Here is a 14,729-nt window from a genome sequence, read left to right as displayed (position 1 = left end):
ATGCTTTGTTCCCACTTTGTAATGCCCATCCTCTTAGTATTCACCGTTTTTCCATCATCTTTCCCAACTTTCCAATGCCCTTTAATTGTAACCCAGCTTCCTATTACCCAATGTTTTGTAAAGAATGTAATCAATCTGTAATAATTTAAGTTTATTTCATTAAGGCTATAACTACACTGACTGTTACCCCAGCATTTAAATGCCCATGTTTGAAATTCTCTTGCATTCCAATGGGCCAGTCCACAACAGGGCATTTGTGGGCCGAAAGTTTCTGAGCATTACAGAGAACACTTATTGCTGCATTTTACATTTTTTTAACTACTTGTAAATATCTATAACTACCTTTTAGGTACTTACGAAAGCTTCTTTTGAAATCAGTGGGGGCTTTTGCAAGTGTTTATAGACATGAATAATTCTATTCAAAATAGAAGAGTTTTTAGGCGTTTAATAGTGTTTTACACGTCTGCTTTAAATTTCTAGAAACGCTTACAAAAGCCAATAAAAGCATTGTAGGCTTTTAAAAGCATTTTTACACTTGCTTTAAATTGTGTGGCTTGTTGGATAGCCAGGTGAGACATGCAACGAGCGGCTCCTGCAACTACCTATGCTTTAAACCTGTTTAAAGACTGAAACAGCAGGGTGGCTGCCTTTTGCAATGGACAGGAGGCCTGAAGGACACAGGAGAAGCCAACGGAGAGGCGATTCCACCTGATGGATTGGAAATTTCTTCTCCTGAGCATGATTCTCTCTCCCCCCGAGACAGCACACTGGCAGACAAAGTGGTGCGGAAGGACAGAGGAGAGGCGAGGCAGCCACAGGCAGCGTGCAGAGCTGGGAGATGTTGTGCAGCAGTTACAGCTGCAGGCTCCTGATCCCCACTCCTCACCCCAGGGATCTGAATTATCTGACCTCCTAGATTGTAAGCTCTTCGGGGCAGGGTCCTCTCCTCCTGTGTCATTGTCTGTATTCGTCTGTCATTTGCAACCCCTATTTAATGTACAGTGCTGCGTAATATGTTGGTGCTATAAAAATCCTGTTTAATAATAATCTGACACTAGCACCAGAAGCCTGATACATTGTAAAGGGCTGCAGCCATTTTAGTTGTGACCTAAGGAGGTTAATTAAAGCCCTGCCAACCAAACAGGACTTTGAGCTTGTAGGGCTGGGATTACAGAGCTGCGTAAGAGATGGAGCATAGAATTGATGACACTGAGCATAGTTCTGAAGATATGTCAAAATATGTTGCACTTCTCAACCAGTTGGTTGCTTAGCAGGATGACTTCGTAGCAGGTTCAATAACATTAAGATCCATGGGCTACCCAAAATGGTGGAAATAAAGGATCCGATCCCAACTACCGTAACCATATTCAACGAGCCAAGAAATGCCACTAAAAGGATCCATGAAGCCCTGGAGCCTAGGCGTCCGAACACCGCTTGCCCTTGTGATCTGTAGGATTCCTCATTATTCGCACAATATCCGTTACAGATGGGGGTATCCCTTCCACCTGCTACAGTGCTCAACCAAAAAGCTGGGTGGTAAGAAATTGTAGGTGGGTGGAAGCCCCTGAATTGTGACCCAACTTATCAGTAACCACCCAAAAACTGCTGGGTAGTTGTTGAAAAGTCCCGGGTGGTGCGCCTAGCAAAACATTGGTAGGTCCATGATCTTCCGCCTGCTGGGTGAGTTGCTGAAGCTTTTGAGCTATATGTGCTACCTGATTGGCCCATTTGACTGACCATACCAAAGCCGCCAATAGCTTCTCCCTGGCAACAAGTGGAAAAGTTCCGCAAGCGCACTCCTGCAATCTGCAATCATCTAGGGATGTCCCTGCAATCATCTAGGGATCCAGGGTAATCCTTATTATCATGGAGAGGAGCTTCTTAGGATTTTTGGTCATTGGACCAGTGTCTCTGCTCTGCTGTAGATGTTACTACTTAATTGCCGGTGGAAACGTCGGGTTCCACTAAGTACTGGTTTCCAAGGCAGAAGACCAGGAGATCCCTCTTCATGGCTGGAGATCCCATTTCTCTTATATCATTATTTCCTTTACTTTATGGCTGAACATTTTTGCATAGATTTCAGAGTACTTTAGTAAGTTTTGCTGTGTTTTGGTTTTTAATGCAGTGCCTATATTGCCTGGGAGCAGGGGGCCTGGCCAAAAACGTACCACTGGACTTACTGAATTTCATAGGCTCAGTGCTCATGTGGCTGTTCTCCAAGAAATGCAATTTTGCAAAGATAAGGTACCCATTTTGGGAAACAGACACTATCATGTAGTGTACCACAGCTGTACAGGCCTAGACCAAGAGTGTGTGGCAACTACAAGCTATCCATAGCTCTGAGAATGGTAGACGTTTATTCATTAAGTTTATTCATTAAGAAGTTTATTCATTACGTTTATTTATTATATGCCTAATACAGCCCAGGTTCCTCTTCTGATGGGGACCTAGTCGGTACTTGCAGAATTTAGGGAGCGTATACTTCTTGTGGGTGGAGATTGATGGGTCTGGGACCCCCTTGGCCTTGCCCACAAACTAAATAAATGCTTATACCATCACCAGCTGAGGAGGTGTGTGATGATTATTCAATCCCACTGGCAAGGATTAAACCTTTTTCTCCTATGCACATCAGTCTTATTCCACAATAGATAAATTTTGGCTGCCACATTCTCCTCAATCACAGGTACGATTACAGTGCTTGTAGTACAGTGCTCACTAGGGAACATGATTTTTTGGATCATGTTCTGGTGTTCTTGATGTTCCAGTTATCACATGATTCTCTTAAGATATGACACTGGCGGTTGAAAGTCACTCTTAGAGGGCAGGAGTGGCAGTCATTGATGGAGAACTGATGGCCCTTCGGACGCAAGTTGATACAGATAATGTCTGGTAAGGACTCAATAACTCCAAATGCTATTTTTATGAGCTCATGGTTTCAAAGTATCTGAAGAGAAGTAAAAGTATTTGGCTATTTAAAATGACAAGGTTCAATATAGGTGAGTTTATAGTAAAATCATCTGCAAAACTAAAGGTTTGCTAAGAAGAAAAAAGGTCTAACCTGCTTGTAAAAGTGTAAAAAATGCTAGGAATGTAGCTTTAAAAAACAAACATATTTAAAGTGTTGAAAATTGAAATACATTTGAGTTCAGAGGAAATTTACTGTGATTAAAGGGTAACATTCTTCATAGTTTTGTAGAATTTGTCAAAGACAGTTTAGTTAGCCTAATGGCTTGGTTTTCCTTCAGCAATAATTGCTGGAAAAAACAGGGAAACAGGGAAAAAACAACTAAATAAAGCAGACCTAAAGTAAAATTTTTATTTTACAAAGAAGGGTAGAGAACATAAAAAGAGTAGACAACCCTTTTATGTAAGGTAAAAATTACCTTAGTTTTTAGGGGGATTTAAAAGCACCCCCTTCCTCTGGGGGAAGCGCTGGGATAAAGATGGATAACCAGACTGTACCGGACCCCTCCACAGGGATTGAGGGATCTGTCAAAGTAAAGGTGAGTGAGTATTTTTTTATAGTTTAGTTCCCCTTTTGGATGTTAAGAAAGTTAGCTGTCTAAGGCTGTACACACTAAGGTCTAATGTACACACGTGCAACAGTCTTTCACAATCCTTTCCAACGACTAACAAATACACAAAGCATGAACGAATGCTGTACATACATCAGCATTCTTCTATATAGAGGAAAGGGGGAGAACGATGGAACAGTACCCCGCTGCCCTCTCTCCCCTTCACTTCCTTTAAGATCGTTTGTCTTCCATCGTCCGTGGATCCACCAGAACGGTTGTTTGGACGATGGAAGACGAGCGCTGTACACACGCCAGATTCCCTTTTTGTCCAAGAACCATTGCATGTGTGCACGTAGCCTAAGTCATGAACATGCAAAAGGAGGGGGTGGGGGTAAGAGTCACAGATTGAGGTTTGTATTCAAACATTATTATCCTTTATAGTTCATACGTTTTACTTTGCTCTGTATCTCTAAAGTTCCTTTTAGTCAAGTATACCTGTACTAACTGGTGATAAGGAGTTTAATGAATCAAAAAGTAATCTAAGCTAATGAATGCCTAGACCACTAGAGTCTTCTTAGAACATTACCTATTCACATGTCTTATTCCATAAAGTTCCCTTTTAAAGTTTTTAACCACACCTCTCTATTTCATAGCTAATATTCAATAGCTGGATGGCTCACTTTTGATACCTTGGGTGTGTTTAATTTTTATGAAAATGTATTTTAGAAAAAATGTACATTACAGCAGGAATTTTTTGCAATGAGATGATGTCATTCAAACCCAGTCTCCTAAAAAAAGGCGTTACAGATACTCTTCTAATAGAAGAGTCTAAGTCCAAATTTTAGGAGGAAACCAATTACCCTAACTGCATGTTTTTGTGAGTTACTGTGAAAATAAAATTTCGGGCCTGGGCTTGTTGCCAGTGCAGGGTGAGTGTGAAACTATTTTTGCTGATACGTCTTGTTGCCCCTGTGTGCTGTCATGTGGTTACTGGTGTCTGAGTGGGCTGGACAGCTGCAAATTTAATGCAGTGTCCCCAAAATGCTATGTAGTCTAAAGAGAAAGCATAGTCACTACTGCTTTTATGTATTTAGCTAGTGTTCCCAATACAATAATACGGATACAACTGCACCTTAACCATTTCTACAGAGAAGTAACATAGGAACTGTAATGAACTTTGCCTAAATACTGACCTCTAGAGAATTGAGTTTTTTCAATAAAAGTAAATATTCACTCCATGGATTGGGAGAAGGCTTATCTCTCCAGGGCTGCAATGAAATGTCTTCTTAGCAATAAATTAGATATATTTTACCTTATGATAAAATATCACTTGCAAATAATTTTGTCGCTTTGTGATTATTCTCATCTAGATTGCTTCTGGAGCGATTGAAGAATCCATTGGCACCAAACTGGCAAAGCTTTTTGATTGCTGTTCTCCTACTCATCTGTCCATGTGGTCAGTCCCTATGTCTTCACCAACATGATTATATTTGCTATGTCACCGGAATGAGACTTAGAGCAGCAATAGTGGGCAGTGTATATAAGAAGGTATGTTCTGTTTTTACTTTATAAATGTTTAGTTTTCATTAACTTTATGATCGGAAACAAACAGCATCTGTTGATGATCATCTTTCCGAGACTAATACAGTACTCTTTTGAACAAGCTTTTGAAGCATATACCCCTTTTCCAGGGTCCTAGTAGTGTTTTTGGCAGTACATGACTCTCCTTTTCAAATTATTGTCTCATTAAAGCCCTGTACATACATCAAATTATTGTTGCTGGAAATAATCTTTCATGATTGTTTTCAGTGACAGATCTACGAGGGAGCACAATTCTATTCCATGGGGAGGGTAGGACAAGTGGCACACTGACCTCCATAGGATTTTACAGGATTTTACAGCAGTCATTCCCGATCAGATTGATAAATGACGTCGGGGGACAGCTGTACACATGCCAAATGTTTGCCTGCGATGAGCATGATGTCCCTCTTGGGTGACTATTATCTAACAGTGTATAGCTTTATTCCTGACCTACTGTCAATGATAACATCCTTGGAGTGCTGGACATCCAATATTGTGTAAAATAGACTAAGCTGTAACTGGACAGCTGACATTTTAGAGTCAGGAACCTTGTTAACCTAAATGGCTTCTAACCCAGTGACCACTATGATAATATATACCATTTGCTGATGCCTGAAAAAATTATTAGTATATTTAATAATAAGCAGAGAAAATCCTTTTATTCCTTCCCTAACTAGTAACATATGCATATAATAAAAAATAAGGTATAAATAATGAGGAAATAACACTGATTATCATATTACAATGGCACTTTCTGTTGGATGAGATATACTTTGCAGAAAGTAATTTGAATGGGAAATGGGCAAGCATAAGTGAAATTTTACCTAGAAGTGCTCACCTTGGCCCCTTCTCAACCACTTCAGTCTATCTGTGGCCACTGCTGCTCGCTGTATAGTTTAAACTTACATACACACTTGCATTGGTTCTCGCCGATAATCGGCTCAGGGCCAGAATAGGATGAGAATTTGACGTGTGTACAGCGCCCGTTGTCCGAACGACCGTCCTGGCGGATCCACAGAAGATGGACGATGAACGACGAATGTAATGCAAGGAAAGGGGGAGAGCACGCAGCAGTGTGCTGTTCAGTCGTTCTCCCCCTCCTCTCTCCATAGAGCAGAACGGAGCAGAAAGATCTTTTCCAACGAATATAATTGTGTATGCAGCCTTTGTCTCTGTGGATACAGATTCAGAGATATTGTTGGGGGGGGGGGGGGGGATATAGGACATTTCTCAAAAAAAAGGGAATAAATAAAAAATGTTTTCATTATGCTAAATGGAAATGCATTTTTTTAAGGATTTGTTATTGCTTTACCACCATCTCAGTGCAATATCTGAACCCTATAATGTATTAGGATATCTGTGTAGATAAACTAATGCTATAAGGTTGCCCTCACTTTTTTTTATATATATCATTTGTTTTGGTTTTTATGTAGATTTTACAACATTAATGGGGAGAAAGGGGGAAAATCAACAATTAACAAAACGTCTTATAAAAAAAGTTTTTTTTAATGTGAATCATTTAAGGCTAAATATATTGCTGCAATTCTCTTTTGCCTCAGAAATGGAGCTGCAAGACTTTTAAAATGCTGTACTTTGGAATAGGGGGGATAACCCCTTTTATTTTCATAAAAGTTTCATTTCATAAATGATCGTATTTGCAAGTATTGCATTTCATGTTGGAAGAGAACATATTTTCTGTAAAGCTGACAAACCTTAAAATATCTTTACGATTCAAGAAGTGGCCTATAGAAAGAAACCTTAGTTGAGCCAACATTCAAATTGTCACTTGTCACAACCAGTGGGGAATTCCGGACTGTGCCAGAAGAGCGTAAGAGGGGTGCCCTCAATTTTTGATAAGTTTATTAAGCTAATTAGTTGCCATTGTAGCTATGTGTGCCACTAGTACAACTTCGTTGGATTCAATAATTGACATGAAATAAAAATATATTAAAATGTGGTAGCATGGGAGAGGCAACTCAAGATATCTAACTGCATTATCACTCAATATTTACTGACAAATACTTCCAGTGTCAATAATCAACAACTGTTACACTAATTCCCAGTTGGCAGTTTAGATATTTTCAGTTGATTCCCTATTCGTTGGCAGTTGAACAGAAAAATAAGTTTGCTCTGTCCTTATGCTGCATACTAACAGCTATGCTGCATTTCTAGTGTTCATACTATTTGCATATACTGGTAACTGAAAACATATAAGTCTGTGTTATGGTAGTTTTGTAATGTTTGACAGCCATTTACTTTAGTAGAAATGCATCTAAGGTCTTCTTTGCATGTTGGATCCTTAATGTAGTTTATCATTAATGTCGTTTTGCAAATCATGCGAATTACCCCCTCCCCCCATCTCTGTCCTGCACGTAACAAGGCCTTGTTCGTATCTAGGGGTATGTTGGATGTCCTTAACTCAGGGACTACCTATATCCATCTAGAAAACCTACCTATTGCATCTAGAAATGCAACCTTACTTTAATTCTCCTTACAGAAAATGTTTATCCTCCTGGGCTCTGGCTGTGGTTTCTCCCATCACTAGGTTGGGTTCATGTTCCTAATTTGCAGTAGAGAAAAGTTAAAACAACTGTATTTTTTACTGACTGTGTAGCAGACAGCAAAAGCCTGTAACGACACCAATAATTCTGGTACTTAGAAACTAAATGATCAAGCTGGTTGTCTACTATTGTCATTTGTTTGTACAAATATATTAAATTGTCTTGTCTTTTTGAATGTCTTTTTGGCATAATTGAAAGGAAGTCTTTTGAGAACTGAAATATAACAAAAACCTAAAATACAATGACTGCATTTCCTGGAGTTAAAAGCAGAAGCACATCTTATCTATGCTGATTCATAACTGTGTTTCTAGAGATATGCACATACATATGCAGTGATAACAGAAAAACTTTCTGTCTGACAGGAGATGAAAAAAACTGTAATTTAAAGGCGACTTTGAAAAGAAATTGGCATTTACTCCTCACACAAATGCTAACAGATGCTAAATAGGGCCATTACAATTGCAAATGTAATATAACTAGTAAGATAAATACACCCTAAAAAAATAAACTTACCAGATGATTGCACCCTATTTTTACTTTGGGTGGATATTAGTTTTGTGAATTATATGTTGTAAAACCTTGGTTTGATTACCTATTCTTTTTAACAAGGGTAACTAATAGTGAAATCACATGCTGGAAGTCAATTGGGCATGTGATAGTGATATATTATTAGTTTGTCTAACCATTCTAAAAACGTCTTTTATTCTTATTCACGTGGCTCATAACCTATTGTTATTACACAGTATTTATATAGCGCCATCATATTACGCAGCGCTGTACATAGTCCTTAGTCGTGTCACTAACTGTCCCTAAAAGGAACTCGCAATCTAATGTCCCTATCATAGTCATATGTCATTAATGTAGTCTAAGGTCAATTGTTAGGGAGAAGCCAATTAACCTCACTGCATGTTTTTTTTGGGATGTGGGAGGAAACCGGAGTACCAGAACCTGCAAACTCCATGCAGATAATGTTCTGGCTGGGGATCAAACCTGGGACCTAGCACTGCAAAGGCCAGAGTGCTAACCCCTGAGCCACCGTGCTGCCCTGTAACCTATATCTCTGTGTCCATAAATTTGAATACATTACCACTAAAGGCAGGATGGTCCTTGTGCATAAAAAATGTAGCCTGTAAGCTGTTTCCCCTTCTACCCGCACCTATATAAAAAATGGCAATTGTAGTCTAAATTGATGTTACTATCATTTTAAATGGTATTTCATTAGCAGATTAAAAGTATGAAAGCATCCTGTTATTAAACCATGTTGTTTACCTATTTGTCTGTATCCCCTCTATTTGTTTTCCAAAGGAAGAACAGATGAAACAGAAGGACAGTCGTATAAAATTGATCTCTGAGATTCTCCAAGGTATAAAGGTGCTGAAGCTATATGCATGGGAGAGTGCTTTCATGAAAAAAGTTGAAAGCTTCAGATTGCTGGAACTGAAAGCAGTTAAGAAATATGCACTCATGTTGTCTGGAGCACTGGCATTATTTGTGGCCTCACCCTTCTGGGTAAGCAAGATTGGATACAAGTTATACAGCTCCTTATTTATGCAGCTTGTAAAAATGTCTCTATTAATTATTTATTTGGCAGATGTTTAAAAGAGATGCAATACTTTGTACATACATATTGTGACGTGATTAGCTGATTTTCCACTTCCTTTAGGTTTTCAAATAAAGACAGATAGAGGGGTCTTAAAAGCCAGATCCAGTGTTTAAAGATGTAAAACCGTACATTCTTCTGGTTGTGGAATGCATTTTGATCAAGACAGAGAAAAAAACTAAGAAAGGAAATGCATGTCTACATTGTGGAAGAAGTTTTAACACGTTTCTTGTTACAGTTTTAGAAACCAAAGTTGGTCTGCATGTATAGTTATTTAAGAACTGAAATCTCATATTAATTCTTCAAATATAACAAGTATAAATATTTGCTTTTTTTTTAAATTAGCCATGGCAATTTAACTATTAGGTTGTGTTTTGCATAAACAAAACAATATATGCACAGTTGGGAACTTAGTTTGTATCTGAGTGCTGTGATTTTCAAAGTGGAAACTATATGTTACGACTAGCTAAACACTTTTTTATCACTTAATTAAAAGGCTGTTTGTTTCCCTCCCCATCTTTCAATTCCTAGGTTTCTCTGACCATGTTTGGCGTTTTCCTGGCTGTTGATGATAAGAATGTCCTTGATGCACAGAAGGCCTTTGTCACTATAATATTGCTTAATATTCTCAGGATTCCATTGCGTATGTTCCCAATGGCTGTCACACTTCTTGTCCAGGTACTAAACATCCATCTGAATTATTTGTCCTTTTCATTACATACATTAAGCCTGATTTATTAAAGCTTTCCAAGGATGGAGAGGTAACACTTTGTCAGTGAAGCTGAGTGTTTCAGCAAACCTGGAATGTTTGTTTTTCAAAGTCATTTTCTGTTTGCTAGCAAATGTTTTGAATGTTGGACAAGATCCATTCCAGGTTTGCTGGATCACCAAGCTTCACTGATGAAAGTGTATTCTCTCCAGCCTTGAAGAGCTTTAATAAGAAGGTCCATTGTTCTAACACAGAGGTCCGCAAACTTTTTCGGCCGCTAGGCCATTTATGGGGTGGGCAGGAGCACACTAGGCCAGACTTTCATTGAGACCTGCCCTAATTGCTCCGCCCCCCCCACTAGGAATGCCCTCCGAAGGGAAATCTCTCCCCTCTGTGTGCATTGTGGAGGGGATGGATTTCCCTTCAGGGGGCGTTCCCTATTTACCGTGGCCGGCGGTAACACTTCTGTCACTGAGGTAAATAGGGAACGGAGCCGCATGCAGCTCAAGAGCTCCGGTAGTTTTTTCCGGCCTCATCCCAGCTCAGTGGGAGCGGCGGGATTCATCCCAGTTGCTGGCCAGCATTAGGCTTGATCAGCTAAGGGTTGTTAGGCAGGAATAAACTACCGGCTAGGCCGTATCTGGCCCAAAGGCTGGAGTTTGCCGACCTCTGTTACCTAACACAACCAGGTTGTCTCATTGTTTTTTTGTTTTTTTTTTCTTTAGTCATCTGTTTCCCTAAAACGTTTGGCCAAATTTTTTTCTGAAGATGAATTAGACCCTGGAAATGTGAACACTTTGGAAACCTCTAGCAGTATGTATTTAGGATAAATTATTACCTTCTAAGATTAGAGTTTTTCATTATTATGTCTGAACTTTTGGAAAATAATATTTATTGTGCAGTAAAAAAAACATGTCAATAGCATATATATATATATATATATATATATATATATATATATTTATTTATATTTATACAGTATATGGTAATACCTGTGAAAAATGTATAAACTGGTGGATGTGTAATTCTAAAACTAGAAACAGATTTGGTGTTTTGTTATGTAACTTAGCCAGTTTTAAATATTGTTTCCCTTAGCTGTTAGTAGCTGTTAGTCTGCTTTTCTTTTTCAGGGAATGACATTGTGGTAGAAGATGGCACATTTACATGGTCTCCAACAGATGAGCCATGCATTAGAAAGTAAGATTGTTCTTTCTTCTTTTATGGTTTGAATTACAAATGGAAGAATGGTAGCGTAAATTAATTTTTCAATGATATTTGGTGTATGAAAACACTCATTACTTGTTTACATCTTTTTGGGTAGACTTATCCATTAGTACGCTAAACAATATCTTTAAAATGCATTATCTTGCATATATTTTTCAATATTGTGGTCCTTCAATAATTGCGTCCTCTTTCTATGTACCAAAATCATAATGCAATATTTCATTCTGTTTCAGTATTAACTTATCTGTTCGCAAAGGTTCATTGGTTGCTGTTGTTGGTCAGGTTGGTTGTGGAAAGACATCACTTCTGTCTGCTTTACTTGGTGAAATGGAGAAAGTGAATGGTAACATTGCCCTTAAGGTATGTAATAACCTGGCTGACTCAGTTTTAATTTATTTTGTATTTCCTGAGAGTAGGATATTGAAATTGATATAAAGTAGACAACAATGAAGATCATTTTTGAAGATGATGTTTAATTTTATACTGTTTTTTTATGTTACTAATAAAAAACACACATGTAAACTAATAGGGCTCTATATATAAAACAGGGAATCTAACATTCCCTGGTGGGGATCAATTACTGCAATTGAAACACATGGACCTGGCAGATTCCCACCAGGGAAGCTTATAAAAAAAAAGCCAATTGATCAAACTTTATTGAAGCACTAAGGCTAAGCTCTATATATAAAACAGGAAATCTGACATTCCCTGGTGGGAATCAATTACTGCCATTGAAACACATGTACCTGGAAGATTCGCACCAGGTAATGTTTTATCAATAAAGCACACGGATTAAACTTTATTTAAGCACTAAGGTTGATGAAACTTAGAGATGACATGCAGAAATATAAAGAGCATAACTGTGTAGGTGTGGATAGCCGAAGAACATTTTATGACTGAACATAAAAATTGCATATACATCTGGCGCTGTGAAGGGTAGTTTATTGCTCAGTTCAGGGAGAGGTTTCATTTTGGAGGTGCAGACAATATAATTAAGCTTTTGTAAGTTTATTATTTAATAAGTCTCAAAGGATTCCCTTTATAAACAAGTTTTTTTTTAGCATTTTATAAAAAGATATAAAAAAAACACGAAAAGGAAATAATAAAATCACCTGCTGGCTAAAAATTCAAAATGTTAATTGAATATTTTAAATTAATTTAATAATAATTTAATTTTTTTTTTAATTTAATTTTTTTATTTAATTTAATTTTTATTTTAAAATAAACGCTATTATTGTTATTTTTAGCTCAGACTATAATAAAAATAGGAAAGAGAATATGTGAAAAAACGCTGTACATTAGGATTTCCAAAGAGTGGAGTATTCTAATGTGCACGGTAAGACTTGCTACCCTGGATGCTCCTACTGGCAATCACCTCCAATGTCTCACTACTTAGTAAGCAGGTTCCTGTTACAATGAAGAGCCAATAGTGGAACATGGCAGGGGACCATGGAAGCTGGTTGCCTAAGGAGCAACCCATTGAATCAGACCTATCATCACATTTTTACCTTATATAACAGGGTGTTTGTTTTTTTTTTTATTTTGGGTAAGAGCCCTTCCATTCTGCCTTTACCACTGAGGCGGTAAAGACTAAATGAGAAACCTGCAGCCTCCTGGGATACATTGGTCACATATCCCAGGAGGCTTCGGGCTGCTCCCTCTGCGCATGCATTTATCTTTGTTTAGTTCCCTATATCAGTCCTTGAGTGCTTCTATATTGTCAGGCTACATAATTGTATGGTAGTTCTGCCAGGCATTGGTTGGTACTTTTGCCCCTTTTTCTTGCCTAAAGAGGACTATACTCAAAAATCAAAAAAACAAAAAGCAAAAACACACTTATAATGGGTAATCCTTGAGTCACACTCAGGGTCACTAAAAAAAATTTAAAAACCCACTTACCTTGTTTCTTTGGCGTCCCCCGGCGTCCTTCTCGTCCCTGCAGGTCCTCCGGCGGCGGCCTCCTTCTTCGATCTTTTCCAGGCCTGTGCAGAGACGTTCTCCGGGGTTTCCCGGTGACGTCAGTGCATGCGTCGGTTCGTGCTGGAAGAGCGGCGGGATTCAATACAAATTACCTGTATTGAGTCCAATACAAAGAAATCTTTATATATTTCTATATATTTATATTACTGTACATTTATATTACATGTTTCACTAGTTTTTTTTTAAAGATTTTTGTGTTTTTTTATTTAAAGTTTAATAATAAATTTCTTAAATATTGGACATATTTCGGTGAGTTAGGCCTAAAAATTATAAGCCTACAATGTAAAATAAATTTCCATGCAAAAAATCTAACGCTTTTTGCATGAAAATATGGACAGAATTAGAATGCTAGGGGGGTAAAGAAGCTGTTCTTGTCTTGGAGGTTCTATCAGTGAGGCCTACCTCTAGTAAATGAGAGACATACTTACAAAGGAATGATTTTGAAGTACATTTGATATTTGTAAGGCTTCACTTGCTTGTGTATAGTATTTATTGTGGTTATTTTCCTGAAATGTTTTCTCTTGTTTATAGGGCTCTATAGCATATGTACCTCAACAGACATGGATTCCAAATGCAACCTTTAAAGAAAATGTTCTCTTTGGAAGACACTTTGACAAAGACTGGTATGATAAAGTCATTCAGGCTTGTGCATTGCTACCTGACCTTAAAATTCTTTCAGGTGGGGAGAACACTGAAATAGGGGAAAAAGTAAGTATAACTATATAGAGAATTACTTTTTTTAATAGCATAAATTATTCATAAAGTTTTTAATCTAAATCATCATTATGGAATGTGTAACAAAAATAAAATGTTGAGATTTTAAATAATTTCTAAGGAAGTTTGTGTCCTTTCTTTCTAGGGTATAAACTTGTCAGGTGGACAGAAGCAACGAATAAGCATAGCCCGTGCTGTGTACCGGAACTGTGACGTTTACTTGTTAGATGATCCTCTATCTGCAGTGGATGCACATGTCGGGCAGCATTTGTTTGAACAGGTCATTGGACCCAATGGCTTGCTCAATGGAAAGGTGAGTTAAAATTAGGTGAAAATAAAACTCCTGAACGCTTGATTCCTTGTCTCAGAGAAAAGTCATGGTATTAAAATGACATCCATAAAGCTAGAAAAAGCAGTAAGGTAACCTCTATCCTCATCTATGGTTGCAACCACATCTTATACAATGGGAGACCTAAAAACCCATTTTATGTCAATCCTATACCTTTAGTAAAATAAAAATAGAACTTTTAGACCATACCAAAGTGTGGGAAGAAAACATACAGCAATAGATGTTTTTTTGTTTTGTTTTTCCTTTCTATCTTTCAAACTTTTTGACTTTGATATTCGTCTGCAAAAGGTAGAAAGAAAATGACATAGGGTGCATCTAAAAGTATCAGTCATTCAGGAGCGGTCATAAGCAATACTTAAAAGAGAGAATGTTATGTGCTGCATTATTGAGTGGACAACTTGGAATTGATGTAGACCGTGGCAAGAGGGCGTTTGTATTGTTAGCTATTAAGGCTTTTATTTAGTTTAGATGTTCACTATGCAAGTAAATACAGATC

General features: G+C 37.9%; 1 protein-coding gene across 1 annotated transcript in view; it reads left to right on the top strand.

The window, feature by feature from the left end:
• LOC140336131 (multidrug resistance-associated protein 1-like) overlaps positions 1-14,729 on the top strand; it is a 66,170-nt gene that overhangs the window by 28,442 nt on the left and 22,999 nt on the right. The window contains 8 exon segments of the mRNA XM_072419186.1: positions 4,886-5,063; positions 8,963-9,166; positions 9,789-9,935; positions 10,692-10,779; positions 11,097-11,163; positions 11,424-11,550; positions 13,702-13,878; positions 14,030-14,197. Coding sequence (XP_072275287.1) covers positions 4,886-5,063; positions 8,963-9,166; positions 9,789-9,935; positions 10,692-10,779; positions 11,097-11,163; positions 11,424-11,550; positions 13,702-13,878; positions 14,030-14,197 — 1,156 coding nt within the window.

This window comes from Pyxicephalus adspersus, chromosome 7 (assembly GCF_032062135.1).
Source record: "Pyxicephalus adspersus chromosome 7, UCB_Pads_2.0, whole genome shotgun sequence".
Taxonomy (NCBI): Eukaryota; Metazoa; Chordata; class Amphibia; order Anura; family Pyxicephalidae; genus Pyxicephalus; species Pyxicephalus adspersus.
This window is presented reverse-complemented; position numbering and strand designations above follow the sequence as displayed.